This window comes from Xiphophorus couchianus, chromosome 7, assembly GCF_001444195.1.
Source record: "Xiphophorus couchianus chromosome 7, X_couchianus-1.0, whole genome shotgun sequence".
In the NCBI taxonomy this organism is placed as follows: domain Eukaryota; kingdom Metazoa; phylum Chordata; class Actinopteri; order Cyprinodontiformes; family Poeciliidae; genus Xiphophorus; species Xiphophorus couchianus.
The window spans coordinates 11,758,588-11,780,779 of record NC_040234.1 but is presented as its reverse complement, the minus strand read 5'-3'; the positions used below and the strand labels follow the sequence as shown (position 1 = coordinate 11,780,779).

The window sequence follows — 22,192 nt, the reverse complement described above, 5'->3', positions numbered from 1 at the left end:
TCTCGTTAATAATATTTTAGTGAACATACACCAACTGCCCACTAGGTGGCAGTGAGTGGAGCAAAACAATAAAGCAGCTTATTTGCACCAAGCCCCACACAAGTAAGAAAATGGCTTTTAAATAAATCTATTCTAGTTCTGCTGTTATGCATAAAGGGGCTCAGTGAAATAAAACTACTTAGTAGTTATGTAGTAAATGCATAATTGCTGGTGCACTGTTTAATTGTGGAGGTAAAATATGCTGAATAAAAAAATGATGCAACTCAGTAATTTTGCATAAATGTACAGAAATAGATCAAGAATTACCAATTGATCTATTCTCTTTTGTTCTGTAATATAACATGAAACATTTCACTTCCTGTAAAAATCAGCAAATTTTATGAATTCTAATTCACTTTTTGTAAAAAAATAAAAATAAAAAAGGTTTACATGTGCACACAGCTATTTCCTTAAGGACTGTAAGGGGGTGAGAGATTATAATTTTGAAGTATATGGAGTATTGAAATGTTTTCCTGTTCGTCAGATAGGCTCTCACTTCCATCTGGAGAGTTCAGTCCTCTGCAGGAAATATCTCGATGTTACCGTAAATTATGCAGGTCCTGCAGTACATTAATCTTATTAATGAACTGTTTCATTCTGTCTTGGGGTTTTTTTCTGTTCCTGCTGGGCAATGACCCATCTTTTAAGTCTTACTTGCAGAGACCTAAACTGTAAAACGCTATGTTAGGTTAGGTACAGGCAAGTATCTACACAAGATAATAAAAAGTTTCACCACTTTTCTATGTACATTAATGTATATCATAGGAGGTTATTTAGTAAACTGCCATGCAGTCCTTATTTGATAGCACACATTTTGACATGTCATAGGTGAAATAACATGAACATGGCTGTCTTGCACCTGGGGCAAGATTTTGCTGTTTTATATTATTCATTATCAAAGCAAATAAAGTAAAGTTACACATCAAAATGTCATTTAATATACTCGTAATGTTTTTATGCTGCACAAGAGGCGTGTTTGTGGTAAACAAACACGCCTCTTGTTTGTTTAAGTAAACAGTACTTAAATTTGGTACTTAAATTTAAGTACCAAATTTAAAATATACATTAAAAGAAAAATTTTTCCTTTCCCAATACAATTTATAATTTATAAAATCTGCTGATGTATTATGCAAAGGGCTAATTAATAATGAATAATAAAAATGTCAATCAATCACAACCACATCGTTCATTAGAGATGTAAAGTATGAGAAAGACAGATTGTTTTATACCATGTAAAATCTTAACTGGCCATGGTAAGGTGAAAACCTTACCATGGTTTGTACCTTATTAATAAGATTCTCATCAGCTTTTTTGTCAAAGAAAGACATCATGGGAGAATCTGCTCAGAATGCCTGGAGCTTCAAAATAAAGCAATGAAATAGATTTGAACCATCTTCACTTTTCCTTATTTATGATTAGTTTTCTTAATTCAAGGTCTATAAATAGGATAAGAAAATGAAGTTCTCTTTCTGGTAGACTGTTGTATCCTTGCCTGTAGATGGTGCTGTAAGTTAAATTTCTCGACATAAAATTAGAGAAACCAATAACTTTTGTTTATTTTTGCTCAGCTCTTTGAAAATAAAATGTTCGATAAGAGAAACTAATAAAATGTGTTTGTTTGATTATCATAAACATTTTACAGTAATAAACTGTCTAATATAATTAGTAACGATTCATAAACATCTTTTTATGACGTGGGATCATAATGAAATGAATTTACTGAGTCTCTCTTTCTGTTCCTAAAACAATAAAACTTTGTGATTACATAGAAACAGTGCAAAATTTTTCCATCACATCTGATCAACACCTTCCAGGCAGCTTTACTCAACCTTTATCTTATTCTCTCATTCAAATCAGTACTTATTCTTGTTTCCAGAACCCGTAAATCTCTCAGGTTCCCCTCTTAGCCCGTGCTCTTATCGCTCCAAGCCATTGACTTCCTCTTAGCCAGCTCCATCCAGGACGGCTGGCTGCTGTCAGAATGCAGCGCTGATGAACGAGTGAGTAAAGAAGATGGGGAGGAGGGCAACTCCACATTTTTCTGGGTCCATTTGTCCTCAGGAGGCTTTTCTATAACCCTGGACGGGCTGGATTCTACACAATGCAAAGAGGGAAAACCGTTCAACACAGCTCAGCTTACCATTGTCAATATTAGGGAAGCAGCACCTATAAACTCACAGTGCCTCAAATCATTCTACATTTTGCACATTTAAACTAAAAACTATTTGCAATGTGCCTCAAGTCATATTTGGCACACAGCAAACGTGGGGAACCTCTGGTCAGATAGAACCAAAACCGAACTTTATTACTCTAAATTCAAACCTTGTGCTTGGCACTAAAGTACCACTGCTCATACTCTTGAGCACCTTCCCTTCAGTGAAACATGGTGGTGATCGTATCATCCTGTGGGGATACTTTGTCACTTTAATTTAGAGTCTATAAGTTCAAATAATTTAAAACAATAAGACGTTCAAGCACATTGATCTTTGCTTCAAACAGCTCTATGCCAAATTACATCAAGCACAGTGAAAACAGTTTTGTGGTTCATGTAGGTAGATTTACATTTGTTTGTGATGTTCATTTTTAATCCACAAATTGAAACTGAAAAATTTGAAGACATATTGTGAAGGGAATGACAGTGGAAAGTGGTTCGAAGAAACGAAGAAAGCAGATAACAGTGAATCTTCAAGTGCTGCAGTCCACTTAGTTCCGAATTTAAAATGTATCAGAAAATAACGTCAAACCCAACTTAAACATGTTTTGCTATGCCAACAATCAACAATCCAAACTCATGTAAATACATTTGTTTTCTCTCCACTAAAACATGGCAGCTCTATTGGATGTTGAGGTTGGGGTTGGTGAGAAACCTCCACCTGTCCATTGCTTGAAATTCTCAATCAGGGGTTTTTCTTTCAAGCTAGGAAGTTCTACTTAAAAACATGAAGTGCAAATGAATATAAATGCTTTTGCTTTTATGTGACAAATAATAAACAGAAAACTCCAATGACTGCTTTAAAATGTCTCAACAATACTGTGGCACCTGGAAAATCTAGTATTTTGTGAGGTGGCTCAAAATGTCCTGAAACCAGTGGTTTAGATCAAGGTTTATTCGTGTGCTTAAATGGTCGAGTCGAAGTCTAAACTTAAATCCAACCTGAAATCTGTGACAACACTGAAATGTTAATATTCATAGACACTCTTCATATCATCTGACTAAACTTAGGTTATGCTGCAAAGAGGAATAGAGAAGTAAATCATGTGCAAAGCTAGTAGTAGACATTCCCAGAGGACTTGCAGCTCTTACTGCAGGTAAAGGTGGTTACAACATTCTGACACCAGGGGGGCTAAATACAGACGTACATCAACCTTTTGTAAACATATCTGAAAACCATGTATCATTTTACTAATTATTCTATGCTTTGTGTTGGTATGTTGCAAAGTCTTTGTGGATGCAATGTAACAGGGTGCATAAATGTTGAAGTGGTACTGTATTGCAATGACAAACGTGTGCCAACATACCTGCTGATTTTGCCACTTGTCTAATTTCCATTGTATCTTTGCTTAGAGGGAAAAGATAAGCCAGAGTGTCAGTGTCACTCGAGGTTTGCATTTGTGCTTGAGATTTCTTCTGTTCCACCTGAGAAAGGTATAAAATTATTTATTTTTCACAAAATTAGCAAAGACTTATTTTACTATTCAGATAAAATGACATATTAGTTCAGCACCAAATATAACTTTTGAATCTAAATAATTTATTCTGTATAACTATCTGATTTAAGTATCAAGTTGTGTTACAATAGCTTTACTGACAGTTCCACAAGAGGGATACCGCACCAAAGTGCGACTAACCTCCTTTAGCAATGGTGGCGTTGTCCATTCTGCCCGTTTCTCCATGAAGGCAACCCTGTCGGCCGCTGATCCAGTCCAAAGTACCCGCTTGCTTACGAGGGATGGACTTTCTTTCGGAACACTGGATTCTTTTTCTCTTCTTTCCAAGGCAAAGTCAAGAGTTGGAGCTGCAGCTGATGTGACTGCAGGTTCTGAATCCAGAGCTGAAGGTACATGTTTGAATTGAGTGGCAGGTTGGAGACCTTGACTGGTCCAGCAGGTTTGCTGCTGGGGAGAGGATTGATTAGGCTGTGCAAGTGACTGGGGCGCGTTCCTTCGTGTAAATGTAAATGGAGACGTGTTGCCTATTAGAGGAGATGAGGGTGATGGAGAGTGGGTTGTTCTTGGGATGGCCTGAGGGTCTGATTGAGCTCTGTTAGGCTGCGTCTGGCCTTGGCTCATTTGTCTAGAGATTGGAGAGTCTCTAGAGCTGCATGACTCAAACTGAGTTATCAGCGTCATCTTCTTTTGAGATGCTGGTGCCGAGGGTTTGACAGCTTGCTCTTCGCCACTGCTTTGAACGGATTCTTCTTTCATTTTGTCTGATGATAGCTGTGGTGTGCTCTGTTGAATCTTTACTGTCTGGTTCTGCACCTGAGGTCCAGTGATTGTCTCTTCTTGGCTTTTAGGCCGAGCTCCAGTTTGTGTGCCAGTAAAATCTCTTTGAAATCTGCTGGTCAAAAGATGTTGGAGACTCCTGGTCTTTTCCATGGCCAAACTCATCCAGGACACATCAGATGAGGATGCTTGTGAGCTAGGCTGAGTCACCTGGGGGGCAGTTTCAGATTCCGCTAGGTGCATGGAAGTTGTTTGGACTTCTACGGGAGTGGTTTGAGAACTTTCTTCAAGTGAAGTGTTGCGCCTGACTGGAAGGGTAACGCCGAAAGGAGCTGGATCTGAGGAGTGACACAACTCTGTTAGACATGTTAGCCAAGTGGTATTTTAGTGGGTGCAAAGTTCCTATGTGATTGCAAGAAGTCTTATCTTTCTGGATTGATTATTTACAATGTGGGACCTTGCTATGAAGACACAGCTGCACAGCATGCAATGTTTAACTAGAGTACTAAAATTATGCAAAAGTTGCAAAAACACACTACATGTTTCAATACATGCAGTGTCTGTAATCTGCACTAAATAGTGTTTTATCTTATCAATGTAATATCAACTGCAAATATAATCCTTATTTTGTCTGTGCAGTTTTATGTGTTTTTTTTTTTTTTTTAGAAACTTTAAAAAAAAAAAAATTCACAGGGTGAAAATGTATCAAAAGCCTTAAAATAACTGGTGGGCATTCGTCGTTGGACAGTCTAAACATTGTGCAGCATTTTGGGTCCTGAATTAAACTCTTCTCCTCAGGTTACCTTATAGGTTTGTGACTTGGATTTACATAGGAGGACTGATGTCATAGAGCAAACTGGATATGTCTTTGTTAATTTGGCAATATGTTTTGGGTCATTGCCCTACTGAGAAACTCAATGATGATTCATCTGAACTTTTCTGGAAGAGGGCACTAGAGTTCTATTCAGAATGTCCTGGTGTTTCAAAAATTAAATGAAGCCATGTGCTCCAATAAGTTTTCCAAAACAAAAAACAAACGACACAAATCTTCCACTATATTTAGCACTGGGCGTGAGGTGCCTATTCTTATATTCATCCTTTGTTATATGCCAGATTGAAAAGCTTATCCTCAGTCTCAGTACCATCTGACTAAGTCTCAGTGAAGTGAAGTCTCAGTAAATATATGACATTTAAATGTCATATATTTACATTGGTTTTCTGTCATTCTTCTCATTTATCACTCTAAATGGGTCAATAGACAAGTTCAGGCCAGTCGCTTTTTGCAGTCCTTTCCTGATTTATGAAGATCAAAGCCCATCTGCCTTGCTTCAATAGAATGCTTTCCTGTCTTTCCCACTTTGAAGAGCACCAGAGAGTCTGAGAAAATCAATTATTCTCTAAAATGATAAAAATAACAGTTGTGACAGACTCACCTGGTGATCTGCGGGAGCTGCTTGTGTTTGCTAGTATCTTTTCAGATATTTGACTGGAACAGTCGACCATTTTCTGTCTTTTCTTTGTGTCGACATCTTGGTCATCGGACAGCAGCGTCGCTGAATGGCGCTGAGAGGCTGTTTCAGAGCGGAACTTGAATGAGCGCGATGTGGAGCGAAGCTTTACGCCAAACGGTGTCCTTGTTTCATCCTCCGGAAGCTCCTTTGCTTCCACAGCCTCATCCACTATCTCCGGAGTGCCGTCCACTCTCGCTGCCTCTATGACATACGTGTCTAAGGGTGAGTTTTTGGCTGTTGTCACTGGTTCTATTTTTTTATAGTTGAGATTTCTTTCCCATGGAAGAGATGAGCCCGTGGATCTGTCTGCAGCAAAGGGGCTTCCTTTAGGCTGTAAACTTTTAACTTCCTCCCTTTCTCTTGTGATTTTTTCTTCTGTTCCCCCAAATGATCTGGTCTTGGCTTCAGGTTTCTCAAGGACTCCAGTAAAATTTTTAAGTTCCTCTCTTTGTCTTGTCTTTTTTTCTTCTGTTCCCCCAAATGGTCTAGTCTTGACTTCAGGTTTTTCCCAGAATCCTGTAAAACCTTCAACTTCCTCCTTTTCTTTTGTTATTTTCTCTTCTGTTCCCCCAAATGATCTGGTCTTGACATCAGGTTTTTCCAGGAACTCTGTAAAATGTTTAGCTTCCTCCTTTTCATTTGTGATTTTTTCTTCTGTTCCACCAAATAATCTGGTCTTGGCTTCAGGTTTCCCAAGGACTTCAGAAAAATATTTAAGTTCCTCTCTTTCTCTTGTGTTTTTCTCTTCTGCTCCCCCAAATGATCTAATCTTGGCTTCATGTTTTTCCAGGAATCCTGTGACATTTTTAAGTTCCTTTATTTTGCTTGTGTTTTTCTCTTCAGTTCCCCCAAATGGTCTACTTTTGGCTTCAGATTTTTCCCGCAATCCTGTAAAACTTTTAACTTCCTCCTTTTCTTTTGTGATTTTCTCTTCTGTTCCCTCAAATGATTTAGTCCTGACTTCAGGTTTCTCAAAGAATCCAGTGACACTCTTTAAATCCTCTCTTTCTCTCGTAATTTTCTCTTCTGTTCCCCCAAATTCTCTAGTCTTGGCTTCGGGTTTTTCCAGGGATCCAGTGAAACGTTTAACTTCCTCCTTTTCTCTTGTGATTTTCTCTGAAGCCAAGCTTTTCTTGGCTTCAGGTTTTTCAAAGACTCCTGTTAAACTTCTAACTTTCTCCTCTTCTCTTGTGATTTTATCTTCTATCCCCTCAAATGATCTAGATTTGGCTTCAGGTTTTTCCAAGGATCCTGTTAAATTCTTTAGTTCTTCTCTTTCTTTTGCAATTTTCTCTTCAGCTACCCCGAATGATTTAGTCCTGGGCTTAGACTTTTCCAGGAGTCCTGTGAAACTGCCTGATCGAGGTCTTTCTTCATCCCAGTTTCTGTACAAATTAAAGGAGTCAGATCCTGATGATTGTGTCTTTATTCTTGTTGAGATGTCCTCATTATTTTTAGCCTGTTGTTGCTGAGCAAGAGGTGACCTGGATGTCAACCATGAGCTGAATGGCGAGAGCTGCTCAGAGGACACTTCAGTCATGCTGGCAAAAAAAGTATTTCTCTTGTTTTGGGACGTTACTTGGCTCTCCAAATCCGATTCCTTTTTCTCTTTGATTTCTGAATCAATGTAGGATGAGTGTGGCCGTTTAGTGGGCGATGCATCCAATTGCCCTGGAGGCTTCACTCGAAGAATTGGGAAGGCTTTGGTCTCAGGAAGAGCATTGTCCTGACTGGGTAATTTGGACGCAACCTCAGATGAAACTGGTGACAATTCTTCAAATGTTAGTGGAGAAAGCTGGGAAAGATTGGCCTGTCCTTTGTCTGTCTCCACTGTTTGTCCCTCTTGAGCAACAACCGCCTTCTCTTGTTCTTGAACACGCTCAAATCGGTCACGGACTTTCAGGTCCCGTAAAGGAGATCCAGATTCAATCTAAAAAGAGAAGAAAAACAGTAAAATATATATTTTTAGCGCTGTCTTTGTGAAGATAGATGTGGATTCTCACCCCAGAAGATGGTTTTCTCTTTGAACTGGCTCTCTGGTTTCTAGGTTTGATCGACATCCTGTGGCGTAAAGCAGATGTATCTAGGGAGGCGGTGAATTCGGCTGGTGTGCTGAAGTCTACCGGAGTCTCAGCTGTAGCTGGTGATGAATAGTTGGGTCCAGAAACAGAAAAGTGATGGGAAGGCATTTGGGACGGTGATACTGTTTGAGCCAATTTTGAGATGGGCGAGACTGGAGGAGAAGTTGGCTGAGATGTTGACTGAAAAGAAAAGGCAAGAGGTCACGCTTTATAGCATTTAAAACAAATCATTGATTACTATGATTTAAAAAAGCATATATATCCATGAATTGAGATTTTTCACATTCAACCCTCAAACTTCCATTTATGTGAACAGAATGATGTGCATTTGTGTTCAACTCACAAGGAAATGCTTTTAGAACCACATTTTCCTGCAACTACGGCTGCAGACTTTGCACTGCATATCAAAAGAATAACAAATTGACCCATTGTTCAGAGAAAATTTTGTCAAACTCATTAAGACTGTAGGAAAAACATTTGTGTACAGTAATTTTTATGTGATGGCCTGGATTCTCTATTGAATTCAGGTCTCGACCCAGAATAAGCAGTTCACTTGATAGACCATAGTCATGTAGCCCTGGCTTCTGCTCCAGCCCAGTCTCATAAGTTTCACAGCCTCTACATGGTTTTCATCCAGGACCTTTTATTCATTCAGCTTCATCTACCTATCAACTCTGACTATCTTTCCTGTCCCAGCTAAAACAAACAAACAAAAAAAAGCATCCCAAAGCATGATGCTTCCACTCCCAAGTCTTGAATTGGGAATGTTATTTTCAGGTTCAGGTGCAGTGGTTGCTCGATTAAATACCACACTTTTCAACTCCGTTAACTTCATTGGGAAAATTCTGAAGGCAGGTGATTTTTGTTAAGGGTACAACAGCAAATGGAGCAGAATATAAATTCATCCTGTGTATTTTAAATTCTTAGAACCGTAAAATAATTTTCTTTCCACTTCACATTGTGACCTACTTTGTGTTAGGCTGTCACATAAAATCCCAGTAAAATGCACTGAGGTTTGTAACAGTAATGAACAAAAACACAGAAGTACCATCTACCAAAAAAAAAAAGCCAGAGCAATAATGGAGCTATATTACATTGTTCTAGCAAATTATTTTTCATTCAAATTCAAAACTACTTCATTGATCCCAAAGGGAAATTAAATAGTACATGATTGTACAATATACTAAAATATATGTCACGTTATTACAATATTCATATTTATGACATTATAACAAAAACCTTTTACATTCTTAAATTTATAAATATTATCTAGTAGTAAAATATATACTACAAACATGTAGTATAAATGTTTGTATTATGTTTTAATAAACAAAAATGCATTTTCTTGTTAGAATATAATATATGTTTACCTTACAACATAATTAAATTATGATGGGATAGATTAGAGAATTAGAAAATACCTCGTCAACCAGAACCGATTAAGTTGTATTTCACGCTTTGATTGAGCCATGAAGAGATTATGTTGTTGTTCAACATTGTGTACAGTGCTGTGATAATTATCCGTACACTGATAAGGACCTTAAAACACATGGAGCTGCACAGGAGGTACAATGAGTCTGTTTTGACTGAGGTGACAGCATTCTCAACTCCATTAATGCATACCACACCAGCTGAACTGCATTCAGACAGGTTATGTTGTCTCTCAGGGTGGTGTGAAACATTTACAGACTACCTGGACCCAAACAGGGTTGAGAAAAGAGAAATGTGGCATCTTGACTGTGTCTAGAGGGAGCAACTGAACGTAGAAGGTTTTATGTTTCAACAAGAAAACGTATTGTTCAAAAATGATCTTTTTGACATTTGCACAAGAAATGATCGTATTTATACAATGTGAATGTTAGGTGGTAAGTATCTGAAAGTTTCTTTTGTTATAACATTATATGCATTTTGCACAAACGTGACAAGTACATTGTTACAACAATAAAGGTTCTTGTGTTATAACTTAATTTTGCTCTGTTTCTCTTTAGCCTGGTTGACTCTACGCTTCCATACAATATGTGGGAAAGTTCTGAATTATATCTTATCCTGACACCTTTTTCTTATTTTGATTATAGGCCTGCTTATAGTACAGAAGAGGGACTATAAATGTGGTTTAACAATGCATAACAGTGACTTAAACAAAATTTATTGCTGTTTTTTATCTAATCAATTACCCCCTCCTTAATAAAACACATTGTGCTGTTGTGTTGGTAAAATAAATATAAAATTTAGTATGAAACAGATTTTTCTTCCACTCTTCCATTGGGACTGTTGTATTTGACGCTTTTATTTATTCACTCTACACCTTGGTGAAGCAAAAATCAGATACTGAATTACCTTTGTGAGGGTTCCCTCTCCTGAGCTTTCATTAGAGCCGTGGAAAGTAAAGTCCTCCGACTGCTGAGCCATTTCCTCTGGACTCCTGATTGGCAGAACCATTGGCGGTGGCCCAAAATGCATCTTCTGCAGCTGGAGCTTCATCTACAGCAGTAAAGCACGGGATGCTGCTGTTAAATGTGCTGCTCCTGCCTTAAATTCCCCGTAAAGAGAACAAGAAGCCATACCTGCAGAGATTTGATTTTGCTGTGAACATTCTCCTGAGATGAAACCCTGACTGGATCCGGGTCCGAAAGGACCTGGTCATCCAGAAAGATGCTTTCGTGGGAAATTGCTCGGGAGCCCATTGTACCCTGAGAACTTTTAGTGACAGAGAATAGAAGATTGAGGGGAATAAGGATGTGAAATTAGATGTACTATTTGCAAAGCTTTTTTGTCAGCTGTGCACTCACGCTAAATTTTCATCTGAACCAAGTCCTTTTCCAGCGGTTATATCACTAGCTGACTGGCTGAGCTTGGCATCTGCCTCTGCACCCTTCTTCTTAGCCCTCCTGAAGAAACGGCTTTTCAGAGACTTGATTTTGGAACTTTTACGTTCTGTAAGGGCCAAGAAAGAGGCAGATTCAAGCTGATTCACACAAAGGCAGAACAAATTCTATCACATCTCCAAAATCTTTTGATTTTGTCTTTTTTTTTTTTTTAAAACCCTTCCAATTTAGCAATTTTCTGCAAGAGCTAATCTTACTTGTGATGTCCTCTGTGCCTTCTTCATTGTCTCCTGAGAACGACTCCATCTGTTCGATCCTTTAAAAGAAAACATACAAAAAAGGACAAAAATTTGTTATTTTTTGTAGGAGACATTTACAAAAAGCACTTGCCTCCACAAAAACTCCACGTATACCATGTTTGCGGGCTGTTCTTCCATGGTGGAGTACATTTAAAATGATATGAACATAGCAGTGGTGTGCTCTTTGTTCTCAAGCATAAATACAGACATGCGGTTCAAAGGTTTATTACAGGGCTGATTATCAGGAGCAGAAATAACCTTTGCTGAAAAGCAGGCAGCGGTGGGCAGCATCTTGCCCTGATCAGCAAAATGCAATCACTATTTTAGAAGAGCTAATTTATTATATTATCCAGGTGGTCTTATTAGTATAATAATTATGGTACCAATTAAGTTTATGCAGCAGAACAACAGGCATCGTTACAACATTCAAATGAAACAACGGAGTCGCGTTCATATGGTCACTTCCTAAATGATTTTCTGCAATGGCTTTAATTTTTATTTTGTAGCCATGTTCAGAATTTTCTTTGATCAATAGTGACTATTGCAACAATCCAATAATCTCTGAAATGTATTGAGTAAGATTATTCAATGGCGACTTTTCCACGTTTTGTCTTCTTATAACAACAAACTTCAATGTATTTTGTTCATATCTTATGTTATTGATTGATGGAAAGCAGCACAGTAGATGTATATTTAGGGTCAATATCCAGCAGGATAGTCAGCCTCCAGCTCAGGTTTTCTTAACAGCTCATCTGACCCATGTGAAGAAAAACAACCCCACATCATGATGCTGCCACCACTACACTATGTCTTATTGTGGGGATGCTGCACTCAGGTTGATGAGCAAGGTGAATTTGTTGACAGTGTTTTAGACCAAACAACTTTTTATGACTTTTTATGACTTTCTCTCAAGAGTAACGTTCCTCTTGCCAGTCTTCCACAAATGTCAAATGTTTTTTAGCTGTCAATTTACAAGGCAACCATGTCTTGGTACAGTTGTGCCAAACACTTGTAACTTTTTGGTGATGGATCGAACACTGACATGTTTAAACCCTGAGACATTGTTTCCTGTCTTAACCCTGCTTTAAACGTCTCCATAACACCATCCCTGGCTGTTCTGCTGGTCTTCTTATTACTGTTTGTTCACTATTGTTCCCCAACAAACCTCTGAGGCCTTCACTGAATGGTTGCTTTTATGTTGGGATTGTGTTACACACAGGTGGAGTCTGTGTACTGACTAGGTGTGTACTGAAGGCCATTTGTTGCATTATATTATTTCTAGGGATACCAAGATAAATGGTGGATGACAACCACCAAACTCACACCACACGTTTTTGATTTTATACCTGTATAAATCTTTTAAAAATGCTTTTTCCTTTGTGTTGCTCTGTTGCATTAAACCCCAATAAAAATACATTTATGTTTGTGGATATAAAGTGACAAGAGGTATACACTTTAGCAAGAGTGAAATTGAATTTTATGAACACTAGAGCCATTCTAGAAGAGATTCAAAATCTCCCCAGCTCTTCCAAGTTGGAAGGATTTAAGACTAAGGTCTTAAATCTGGCTGCGTTTTGTATATTTTTGTATTGTAACGTCGCTCTGGTGTTTTGTGAGCTGCAGCCACTCTGTGTTTCATGCTGTTGTGCCTCAGTCGTCAAGGAGTCAAAAGGGTGTAATCTTGCTTGCCTGACTGATAACACCAGATAGATCAGGTTATAGGCAAACATGCAAAGTCCATACTGCACCTTGTCTAATGGAGCACACCTTCTTAAAAGGATACAAACACATGATAACCATGTGACAATAGAGGGAGGGGCAGGAAGAGTAACCCAAAAATATAATTTTCCTTGTGCTTTAAGGCTAAAAATTAAATCAACATGAAATGAAGTTGTGATATTTACAGAGCCAAACAACAGCATCTAGAGAAAAAGAGGATAATCTGGTGGATTATTGACAATGCAGAGAGATTCTAGTAAGATTTCACAGCAGCACAGTAATCCACAGACAGAGCTACATCGGAGTATTTCATTCAAAAACATAACATTTCCAAGAATTTCACCTGGAAAAACTCAATCACTCCCTCTCCATGCAGTCTGAAACTCACCAAACGACCAAACCAGCAGCGCGGCTTCCCTCCCTCCTGTTTGTCCTCGTCTCCAGTCGGAGTTCTCAGCCGTGTGACAGACCTAATGTTTAACCCTCAGGCTGACATCATCCACATCTGCAGAAGCAGAGGCAAAGGAGCGAAGAAAAGTGGAAAAAACAGGCTGGGAGAAGAATGGACAACAGAGGGAGAAGGTCACTGCATGACAGGATAAGCAAATGCACAAAGAGAAAAGAGGACAGATGAGAATGTGTGTGTGAGGGAGAGGGAGGGATACTCTATTACATTAGTGGCACACTGTGGCCCTCTGCGCTAAGCTCCTTATAAAACGCTAACCTGGTTTTTAGGCCCAGAAATGAGAGTAGAGGGAAAAAATAAAGCTCCAGTCCAGTTGGAAGGAGGGCATGCACACAGGAATCATGGCTCATGAGATTGTTTATAGACCACACTAGGTCATTCGCTCTCCCAGATGAATACAGGGAGAAGTCTGGGACAAAAAAACAAAACAAAAAACAAGTTGAAATTGTCAGTCATAATTTAGTTGTCTTATATTCTTGGTACGGTAATTTCTAAGGCTAAAATTTGTCTTTTTAAAGGCATTAACTTTTTTGACATTCTTTTATGGTATTAAAAAGAAGCAAAGTATAAATAACAAAAAAAGCCAGAAGTTACACTATATAGCCATTGGTTCATGTGAGTGAAATAAAGTAGCTTAGAATGGATTTAAAAATGTAAAAATATTTAAATAAAAAGTTTGTTTGAAGTTTTGTTTATTTACAGCGTCAATTCACAAAACACCATAAACTCTTTGCAAGACAGCAGGTCCATTTCATATCCAGTTACACAGAACTGAGCTCCTTAATGATTAGTTTCAAATCTATCAGATTAAAATAATGACTACATTCCTCTCAACTAATACATAAATGTAAAGAAGCAGGAAGAATATGTCCATTTATGGATTTCTCTCTGATTTAAACATAAAGACCAATATGCATGGCTGCGTTTTGTGACCTGTGTATAATGTGATTGTAGATTATTTACATTATTTACGCTACAATGAGATAATCAGAACATGAACTGAACTCTTTCCCTCCCTGCTGTGGAGAAACGGAGGGAAACTGACCTTATTTACTGCATGTGATTGTCTCTTGTTCAGGAGGTTTCCTCATGGATTATAATTTCTTCATCTCTGAACCCAGATGAGGTCTGTGCATATCGAGATTAAGGCTGATAGATAATCCGATCACAGAGCCGTGTGAACCCATGAGAGTCACCCTTCAGTTAAGCAAAAGGTTTCCCATGAAAACCTTTTAGAAAACCATTTAGATTTTTATTTTCCTTTAACCGGTTTTATTTATTAATTTATTTTTTACAAAAAATGTTTTATTTCAACATGTTGACTGGTAATACAGACGGTATCATAGCGCATTACCTGTTTTTTAAAGAGGGATTCAGTAAACAAATATGTAAAATCTCCTTGTTAGTTTTAATACGTTTTTAGTAATTTTATCTTTTTTTTATGAGTGCATGAGCGCCACATTTTCTGTAATCCCAGCCTTTCGTTCCTCCATCCCTGTCAGTTTAACCCCATTTAATTGAAAACAAACAAACAAACAAAAAACACGTGACAATAATGGAACAGAAATCAAGCTTGTAAACAAAGACGTGATTTCTTAGCAAATATAGCTTAATTTGTGACACACAACACTCAGCCTGCTGATGCAACATGGTCAAAGTCAGTTGAACAGCTGGTGTCAGTGTGCCTTAAGATAAGCTTGAGATTGTATCAACAAAAAAGAAACCAATGTTTAGCCACTTATACCACTCTTGTTGAATCAGATATAAAGGCATAAAAATACGTCTTTTACTACAACTATAAAATTTAGTTCCTAACATAGTATTTGTAATAATATATATTATTTGATAATATAATAACATAATATTTGAAACTTTTTTTTTTAAATGTGCATTTTAAAAGAGACGTGTTGTGGTTTTATGCATCTATAAATCACTTTTCACAGCTTATTTAAACAAGACTTTATTTCCTTTTTGGTAAATTAGCCATTTTCAGATTTTAACTAAAAACTTTTTAAATAAATTGGGGAAAGAGCCATGGTCCTCCACCAGTCTGATTCATCCTTGGACAACAAACCTGAAGCTGCCACATTCATCTGTTCAAAACCTATGCAAACGTTCAACCTTCGTACCATTAAGGAAAGAGACAAGTTATGTGTTTCAGTGGTGAACCTGCGTGGACCAAAAATATAATTCTACAAAACCCTCAAATGTATGTAAACTGGTCAAATAAATCTTGAAATTCAGCAAAGAGGCATTTCTTATTAACCCCAACCCCAGTTAAGATTATTTTATTACAAATGAATGTTTATATCTCTTATTTGTTTCAGTCTATTTCTCCATACTGACCAGGTCTCTCTGACTGAAAAGATTTATTTTTGTAGGATTTTTTCAACTAAATATTAATACATTTTTAAAAGATCCCATTTTTATCCAATATCCTTCATGCCATTATTATCATGGCTTTATGAATTTAAGATAGCTTTTTATTCATATTGCTTAACCACAAAAAAAAAAACAGTGTTGCATTTATAGATCAGTAAAAGAACATTTTAATTATTCAGAAAATGTATTAAAGCATTTTAACAGCTTATGCCATCACACATTCATACAAGATTCATAAAAGCAACCTTAATAAATACGACAAAAGAGAGGCGGGTGTTCAAAAGAACGTCTTAAAGTAAAGAAAGTTTTAATAGTCCTGTCAACTTTGGCTATGACACACCAGTGCAAGAAAAATCCAGCGGGAGAAGCTGTATGTTAAGGCAAAATTAAAATCACTGCAGATGTGTTTCGGTTTAGTTTTTGAGGTCAGTCTCTGAAGTTAGAGGAAAATATTATTTTGAGCAGGATGAATATCATAGAGTTTTTGTGTGTTTGGTGTGGAAAATGTCAACAGAAGTCTCATGGCAGTGTCTGAGGTCGTAGTCACAATATCCGATAGAGAACCGGCCCTGTTGGACACAACAATCAGAACTTAACATCCACAGGTATCAGAAAAAAAGATGATTACTCAGAATATGAAGCTTCAGTCTCACCTTAGGCTTCTTAAAGTAATCCAACCCTCTTCCGATTTTTATAATCCAACCATTGTCAAACCTATAAACAGTTACCAGAGTATTAATTCCTCATTTTGAACACAAGAAAAAAAAAAACATCGTTGCACATAGTTGTAAACTGAAAGCAAACAAGAAAAAAAACACCCTGTAGGTAAAAGACACACCTGATCTCCCTGTCATGAATGGTGGAGGAGTACTGAACATCCAGAGTCACCCCATGACCCCCCAGACTGCCCCTCAGCTCGGACAGAGCGCTGTTCTGCTGGGTGTTATCACCCTGGACAAAAAATCCATCAGAATTATTAACATCTGTGACTGCTTGACATTTGTCACACAATGTCAGCTCATTATTTAGGTAACCTACTTCATCCTGGGATGTGAGGAGGTGGATCTTATTCACCTTGCCGCACGATTTTAGCAACATCTCACAGAACCGTAGGAAGTTGTACAACTGGTGCAGAGGAGACATACAGGTTTAATTAGCATTAATAAAGCACGTTTGTGCTGAGAGGAGACTTCAAACTATTAAACTGTATCAAGTTTAACTCAAAGTTTAAATATGATTCACATGAGTTAAAGATAACAACAGCTGTGTAGGAAGATACATTTTCAGAAAAAAATGTTATTTAAAAACATGACTTTTAAAGAATATTAGAATAAATTGAACACCAAAGCAAAAAAAAATAAACTATAAAAAATAAACTTTAATTTTGGAACACCGTCTCTGAGTAAAAATCCTCACCACTTTTTGTTAGCTTACTCTCTATCTCTAAGAATATGGATCCAGTGCGGGCAGCAAAGGGAAAGAAAGAAGGGGGCAGAAATAGTATTTCAATGCAGAATTTGCATGCATGGCAATGCACCAACTCTTGTTTCCTTTAAATTTTGTGGCAAAATACAAGAAAAATTAAAATTGAATCACAGCGTAACCCTGATTATCAGAATACAGTAGCTGCTGCCATCTTTGAGCAAAGCCTAATATGAATGAATCCAGCAGAAAGAAACCACACAATAATAAATAAAAGAAAAAAAACAGGGATCATACCTGGTGGGTATGACGTATGTATGGGTCCTCCACCCAAATCTCAGAGAGAGCGCTGCTGATGTAAGGTTTAAACAGAGCCTCATAGCAGTAGCCTGTGGCATCCTCCGAGATCTTTATCTGCTCGTGATATTTCCCATCTGTCAGCACGAGAAAAAATATTTACATTTTTCACGTTTTGTGTCATTACAACTAAAAACATCACAGTATTTTACATGACTTTTATGTGATAAGCAAACAAAAAGGGGCACATTATTGTGAAGTGAAAGAAAAAGAATGTATAAATTTTATTTATTTTTTAAGTAATAAGAATAGTTTGTATTCAGTCAGGTGTGTAAAAATAAATCTCAGCATAAATTCAACTGTTCTGGAAAAGTGTCCGAAGTTTGTTAGAGAACATTAGAGAACAAACAGCATAAGAAACGCAGGAAAAGGTTATGGAGAGGTTCAAGGCAGAGGTTAAAAAACAATACCCAGAACTTTGGAGAGCTCACAGAACCTTGCTCATTTCTTCCTCTGAACATGGAAATGTTATCACACAACTACCAATTACCACATTAAAACCTAGGAAAACGCGTCATACATGCAGACGGAGGAAATGTAAATATGTTGAAGCGGTATGGAGAGTTCTGGAAGTCCTGTGTTTGATGACAGTACCTTCTTTCATCTGGTTAACATGAGATTTGATTTGCTCTGCTCTGTCCATGTAGCCCTTGATCTTCTCCCTGTAGTGTCCTCTCTTTGAGTCATCTTTCAAAGCTGTTAAGACCGGAAGGAAACATGTGAGCTGAGAGTTGTGAATTTTAATGTTTACATCAGGAGCAATGGGATACCTTTCAACACGTCTAAGAGCAGCTGGATCCCCTCCTGGTAGCAGACCAGAGACTCCTGGAAGCGGCCGCTGTGGTCCAGCTCCACGGCTCGTTTCAGAACTGACACGGCCGAAGCCTCCATCCCGGACACGTGGTTCTCTGTCATTTTCCTTTATGGTTTTTACCTTTTAATATTTATTTTTATGTTATCGCTGGTTCGTGCTTCATTTGTAAAAGAAAATGACCTAAAAATTGGCGGAACTCGCCCAGACGTTGAAAGCTATCTAAGAGCTCCTGCAAAATAATTCCCCAGGAAAAGGTGATGGTTCATTTGTTAATTTCAGATATGCAGATGAAACTAAGTTTTGAAAATACTTATAGAAGTGCTTATTTATCTAGATACAATTCTTAAACTTTTAAATGTGCATTTTAGACCGGTAATAAAGTTTTATATTAAAATAAATAAATAAAGGAAGTAGTGTTTTCCAACCGGTACAGTTTAGATGTAACTCAGTCACGTTTTCGGTTAGCTTATCGCAAGTAAAACTCAGGACAAAAGTGTTTAGGCTGTTTTGGAGTATAATGTTATTTTTCTTGAACGGAGGATTTGGTGGTGAATTTAGTGAATATTGTTAGACATTAAGCTCTCAACTTAATTGCGACTTAACGTTAGCATTTTCTATATTTAGCCTTTAGCAGCGCTGTAACCTTGGCGTCTTGCGTCTAAGTAGCAGCTTGTGCCTCACAAATTCAATATGTCAGGCATTTGCCGCGGTTTGAGCTTTCTCACAAGTAAGGTAAGTGTTTTAGTATATTTAGGGCATATTCGTGGAAAGTTCAATTTTATTCTTTATTATTTTCAAAGATGTAATACAATTGATGGCCCTAATCTCTAATTGGGCTATTTGACTCGTACAAAATATTACTTCTACTGGTCATAATTATTTATCAATCATATGGAGACATTTTCTTGGAGACATTTCTTAGCTGTTGTTAAGCTGGAAGCGACCAAAGCTGCAAAGAAACACAACAGTGAAGAGATAAAAGGACCAGCAATACAGGGAGACAATTATTTATGCACACTCTCAGACGTAGGATCATTTAAAAATGGTCAAATAATTTTGTATTGTATTGTGGAGTCTCCGAGAAAACACAGTTGCAGTTGGGGAATAGATAAGGAATATGGAAGATTAATCTGATATAGAAACTTTTTGTGTTGTCGACGTTTCGCAGAATTTTGTGCATCAGAAAAGATACCACCCTCCTGGCTCACAGTGCTACAGTACAGTCTCTATTTCTTCTGATGTTGCAGGCATTGAAAGACGCCACAGTTTTATCACCTTGTTCGTGGTTTGTGCCCACTCGCAGCAAATTTTCCAAATCAAGAATCCCAGAGACGGTGAGAATCAAGAAAAAATACTCAATGTTCTCACACTTGTCACTTTTTGTATGTATTTTTTTAATATTCATTTTCAACATTTTATGGGGAAATAAGAGTAAGATGCATTTCATTGTCAATGCTACGAAGTGGTGTAAAAATAAGGCACCTGCTGCAGCTCGTTTGCCTTGTCTGTGATGAGAAATTAAATGTTTGTTCCCGTTTGACAGATTTTTGAAGAGAGATCAAAAGAGCACGAGAAGTATGGAGGCGATCCAGAGCAACCTCACAAACTGCACATAGTGACCCGGGTCAAAAGTGCAATGCGAAGGCCATACTGGGAGAAGAACATCGTGAAATACTTTGGACTTCAAAAGGTACTATTAATATCATCTAAAATGAGCAACAAGAGTTGGGAGATATTCAGTCAAGTCTTGATCCACGTGTGCAACCTGGACTTTATGTCTACCTGTCAATAAAGCCCATAATTTATTTATTACTAGTAGCTGGCAGAATAATTGTTTAATAATAAGATAAGCACACAGTGTTTGTCAACCTAACACTTAAGCTATCATAAATACAAATGGCACTGTATATAATGCATAGACAATGTTTTAATCTTTCTCTCTGTTTGTCTTCCTGTCAGGCCCACAAACCTGTAATCCATAAAAACACGCCTTCAGTTAATAACCAACTGAAAATTATCAAGCATCTTATAAGGTAAGATTACTTTACAATGCAGAGTGCTTTAAATAATAAAGTAACAAAATCAAAGCAGGCATTTAAAAAAAATGACCATGAAGATTACTACAGATTAAGTCATTCAAGTAATGATTTGTAGTGCCAGAACACTTAAAAAAATGTTTTATTAAGCCTTCTGTCACATTCATCATAGGTCTCTATGATGAATGTGGTATACAACTGTATGATTGTGACCCGTCTCCCACCTTTTACGGTTTCCTGTTGCATGAAGGATACAGCCCCTGAAAACTCCACATGGTCTCCCTTCTGAGGAGGACATGGCCGACACATACATCAACAGCAAGGGAGAGCTGATTGTACGTCGCCTTCTCCAACCTGTCGACAACAAGGCTATTGAGTCTTAGTTCTGCTCTGTGATGTTTGTTCATATTTAAGCTGTTAATAAATAAATAGGAAGAAATATAAAAAATAGGTTCCAGTCTTGTTCTCTTCTAAGGTGTCTTTTGAGCTTAATGAAATATTTTGTAGTGATTGGATTAGTTTGAAATCCTTCAGCAAACCTAGCTTAACAAATAACCAAGACACAGTTTGAAACTACTGGTGTATCTAAATAAGTCTAAATGATTGAAAAGTTTGTTTCAGTAATTAAAAGTATAATGAACCTATACAGGTAAAGCTTAGCATAGGAGGAAAGGAACCGATACCTGTCCTAAAGATCAGAGTGTAAATGTGCCCTTTGTGTCGGCTCCAATGTGTTCAGTGTAATGTCAGGGGGGAAAAGCTATGAGAGTCACGCTGTGTGTAAATATCTTATTTCACTGTAAATACAGCTGCTCAGTCACAGCCTGATAGAGAACATAAAAGAAATCCAGAACATCCTGACTGTTGGACCTAGGAATTTGGCCTTCCTAGATCCATGGATATAATCAGGCTATTGAAATATTTGAAATACTTTTAACTATTCAGATAAATCCATAAAGAAGTCACATTTGCAATTTGCCACCATCAAAATAGAACAAACTGCATCCCCGCGTTGGCACGTGGCAGTGGCAGCATTAGACTGTTAAGATGCTTTTGTTCAGTGATGATGGAAGCTTGTCAGTGTTTTAACGTTTTGAGACAGGGGCGGCAAGACGGTGACCCTAAAAACAACAGAACAGAACCAGTTCGTCTCAAACATTCATGTTAGAGTTGTCTGGTTTTAATGCCACTGAAAATCTTAAAATGTAAAAATTGCTCAACAATCTGATTTACATTTAGGCTGTTTTTCTTCTTGACTTAGAAAATGTTTAAATTTCTTTACTTTGTAGAAAAAGCTGATTTGTATCTCAAAATACTTGCTGCTATAATTGCATAGAAACATGGTTCTACAATGCTCAGACATTTGAAGGGTTGAAAAACATAAGCAAGCCACAATTAATTTGTATTACTAAAAATAGTTCCAGCATATAAAATCCCAGTAAAGTATGCAGAAATTTGTGGTTGTAGCATAAAAAGAAATTGAAAGTAAGTCGAGGTAAATTAATAGTTTTGCAGGATGTTGTAAAGCCTTTACAAAGGCTCCAGGAATCGGTACAGCTGACAGGACAGCCAGCTGTCATATGTGAAGGTGTGCTGTGGTGGAAACATGACAAAAATGTAGAAAACGTCTTAACTTGCATGAATATTTTTTCCAAGGCACTCAAAAGAAAAATTTTGATTTGGTTGTTTTCAGGCCTGCATCTGTTCTTGATTCAAAATAAATCAGATGTCAATTAACATCATTGGGACCCCGTCTGTAAACAGTGAAAACAAGAATCACAGGAGGAAAGTGAAA

General features: G+C 37.5%; 3 protein-coding genes across 4 annotated transcripts; 1 reads left to right on the top strand and 2 right to left on the bottom strand.

Moving 5' to 3' along the window:
* Nucleotides 1-954: 954 nt before the first annotated feature.
* cracdla (cracd like a) lies at nt 955-13,556 on the bottom strand. 2 transcript variants are annotated; one of them, XM_028023832.1, is made up of 10 exons: nt 13,309-13,556; nt 11,160-11,218; nt 10,867-11,011; nt 10,642-10,774; nt 10,415-10,558; nt 8,000-8,257; nt 5,919-7,926; nt 3,889-4,823; nt 3,559-3,676; nt 955-2,133 (listed from the first exon to the last, which is right to left on the bottom strand). In XM_028023832.1, exons 2-10 carry the CDS (start codon nt 11,206-11,208, stop codon nt 1,943-1,945), a joined length of 3,981 nt encoding a protein of 1,326 aa, XP_027879633.1. In that variant the 5' UTR covers nt 11,209-11,218; nt 13,309-13,556; the 3' UTR covers nt 955-1,942. The 2 variants fall into 2 exon arrangements, with proteins under 2 accessions (XP_027879633.1, XP_027879632.1); XM_028023831.1 differs by lacking the exon at nt 13,309-13,556 and adding an exon at nt 11,316-11,409.
* A 2,488-nt stretch (nt 13,557-16,044) lies between these two features.
* Nucleotides 16,045-18,577, bottom strand: mitd1 (MIT, microtubule interacting and transport, domain containing 1). Its single transcript, XM_028023913.1, has 7 exons — nt 18,318-18,577; nt 18,142-18,243; nt 17,488-17,624; nt 16,807-16,893; nt 16,607-16,719; nt 16,422-16,482; nt 16,045-16,337 (listed from the first exon to the last, which is right to left on the bottom strand). The coding sequence occupies exons 1-7, from the start codon at nt 18,460-18,462 to the stop codon at nt 16,242-16,244; spliced, it is 741 nt and encodes a 246-aa protein (XP_027879714.1). The 5' UTR covers nt 18,463-18,577; the 3' UTR covers nt 16,045-16,241.
* A 230-nt stretch (nt 18,578-18,807) lies between these two features.
* Nucleotides 18,808-22,134, top strand: mrpl30 (mitochondrial ribosomal protein L30). Its single transcript, XM_028023917.1, has 5 exons — nt 18,808-19,093; nt 19,609-19,695; nt 19,905-20,051; nt 20,321-20,394; nt 20,648-22,134. The coding sequence occupies exons 1-5, from the start codon at nt 19,052-19,054 to the stop codon at nt 20,778-20,780; spliced, it is 483 nt and encodes a 160-aa protein (XP_027879718.1). The 5' UTR covers nt 18,808-19,051; the 3' UTR covers nt 20,781-22,134.
* Nucleotides 22,135-22,192: the final 58 nt, after the last annotated feature.

Excerpts from the sequence above, each read along its gene's own strand:
- mitd1 (XM_028023913.1), bottom strand. The coding sequence starts at position 18,462 with ATGACAGAGAACCACGTGTCCGGGATGGAGGCTTCGGCCGTGTCAGTT. Across the intron at positions 18,244-18,317 it reads GCTCTTAGACGTGTTGAAAG|CTTTGAAAGATGACTCAAAG; the intron begins GTATCCCATTGC and ends CGGTCTTAACAG. Across the intron at positions 16,483-16,606 it reads ATTCATGACAGGGAGATCAG|GTTTGACAATGGTTGGATTA; the intron begins GTGTGTCTTTTA and ends AACTGTTTATAG.
- mrpl30 (XM_028023917.1), top strand. The coding sequence starts at position 19,052 with ATGTCAGGCATTTGCCGCGGTTTGAGCTTTCTCACAAGTAAG. Across the intron at positions 19,094-19,608 it reads TGAGCTTTCTCACAAGTAAG|GCATTGAAAGACGCCACAGT; the intron begins GTAAGTGTTTTA and ends CTGATGTTGCAG. Across the intron at positions 19,696-19,904 it reads AATCAAGAATCCCAGAGACG|ATTTTTGAAGAGAGATCAAA; the intron begins GTGAGAATCAAG and ends CCCGTTTGACAG.
- cracdla (XM_028023832.1), bottom strand. The coding sequence starts at position 11,208 with ATGGAGTCGTTCTCAGGAGACAATGAAGAAGGCACAGAGGACATCACA. Across the intron at positions 8,258-10,414 it reads GAGAGGGAACCCTCACAAAG|TCAACATCTCAGCCAACTTC; the intron begins GTAATTCAGTAT and ends TTTTCTTTTCAG. Across the intron at positions 7,927-7,999 it reads AGAGAAAACCATCTTCTGGG|ATTGAATCTGGATCTCCTTT; the intron begins GTGAGAATCCAC and ends TTCTCTTTTTAG.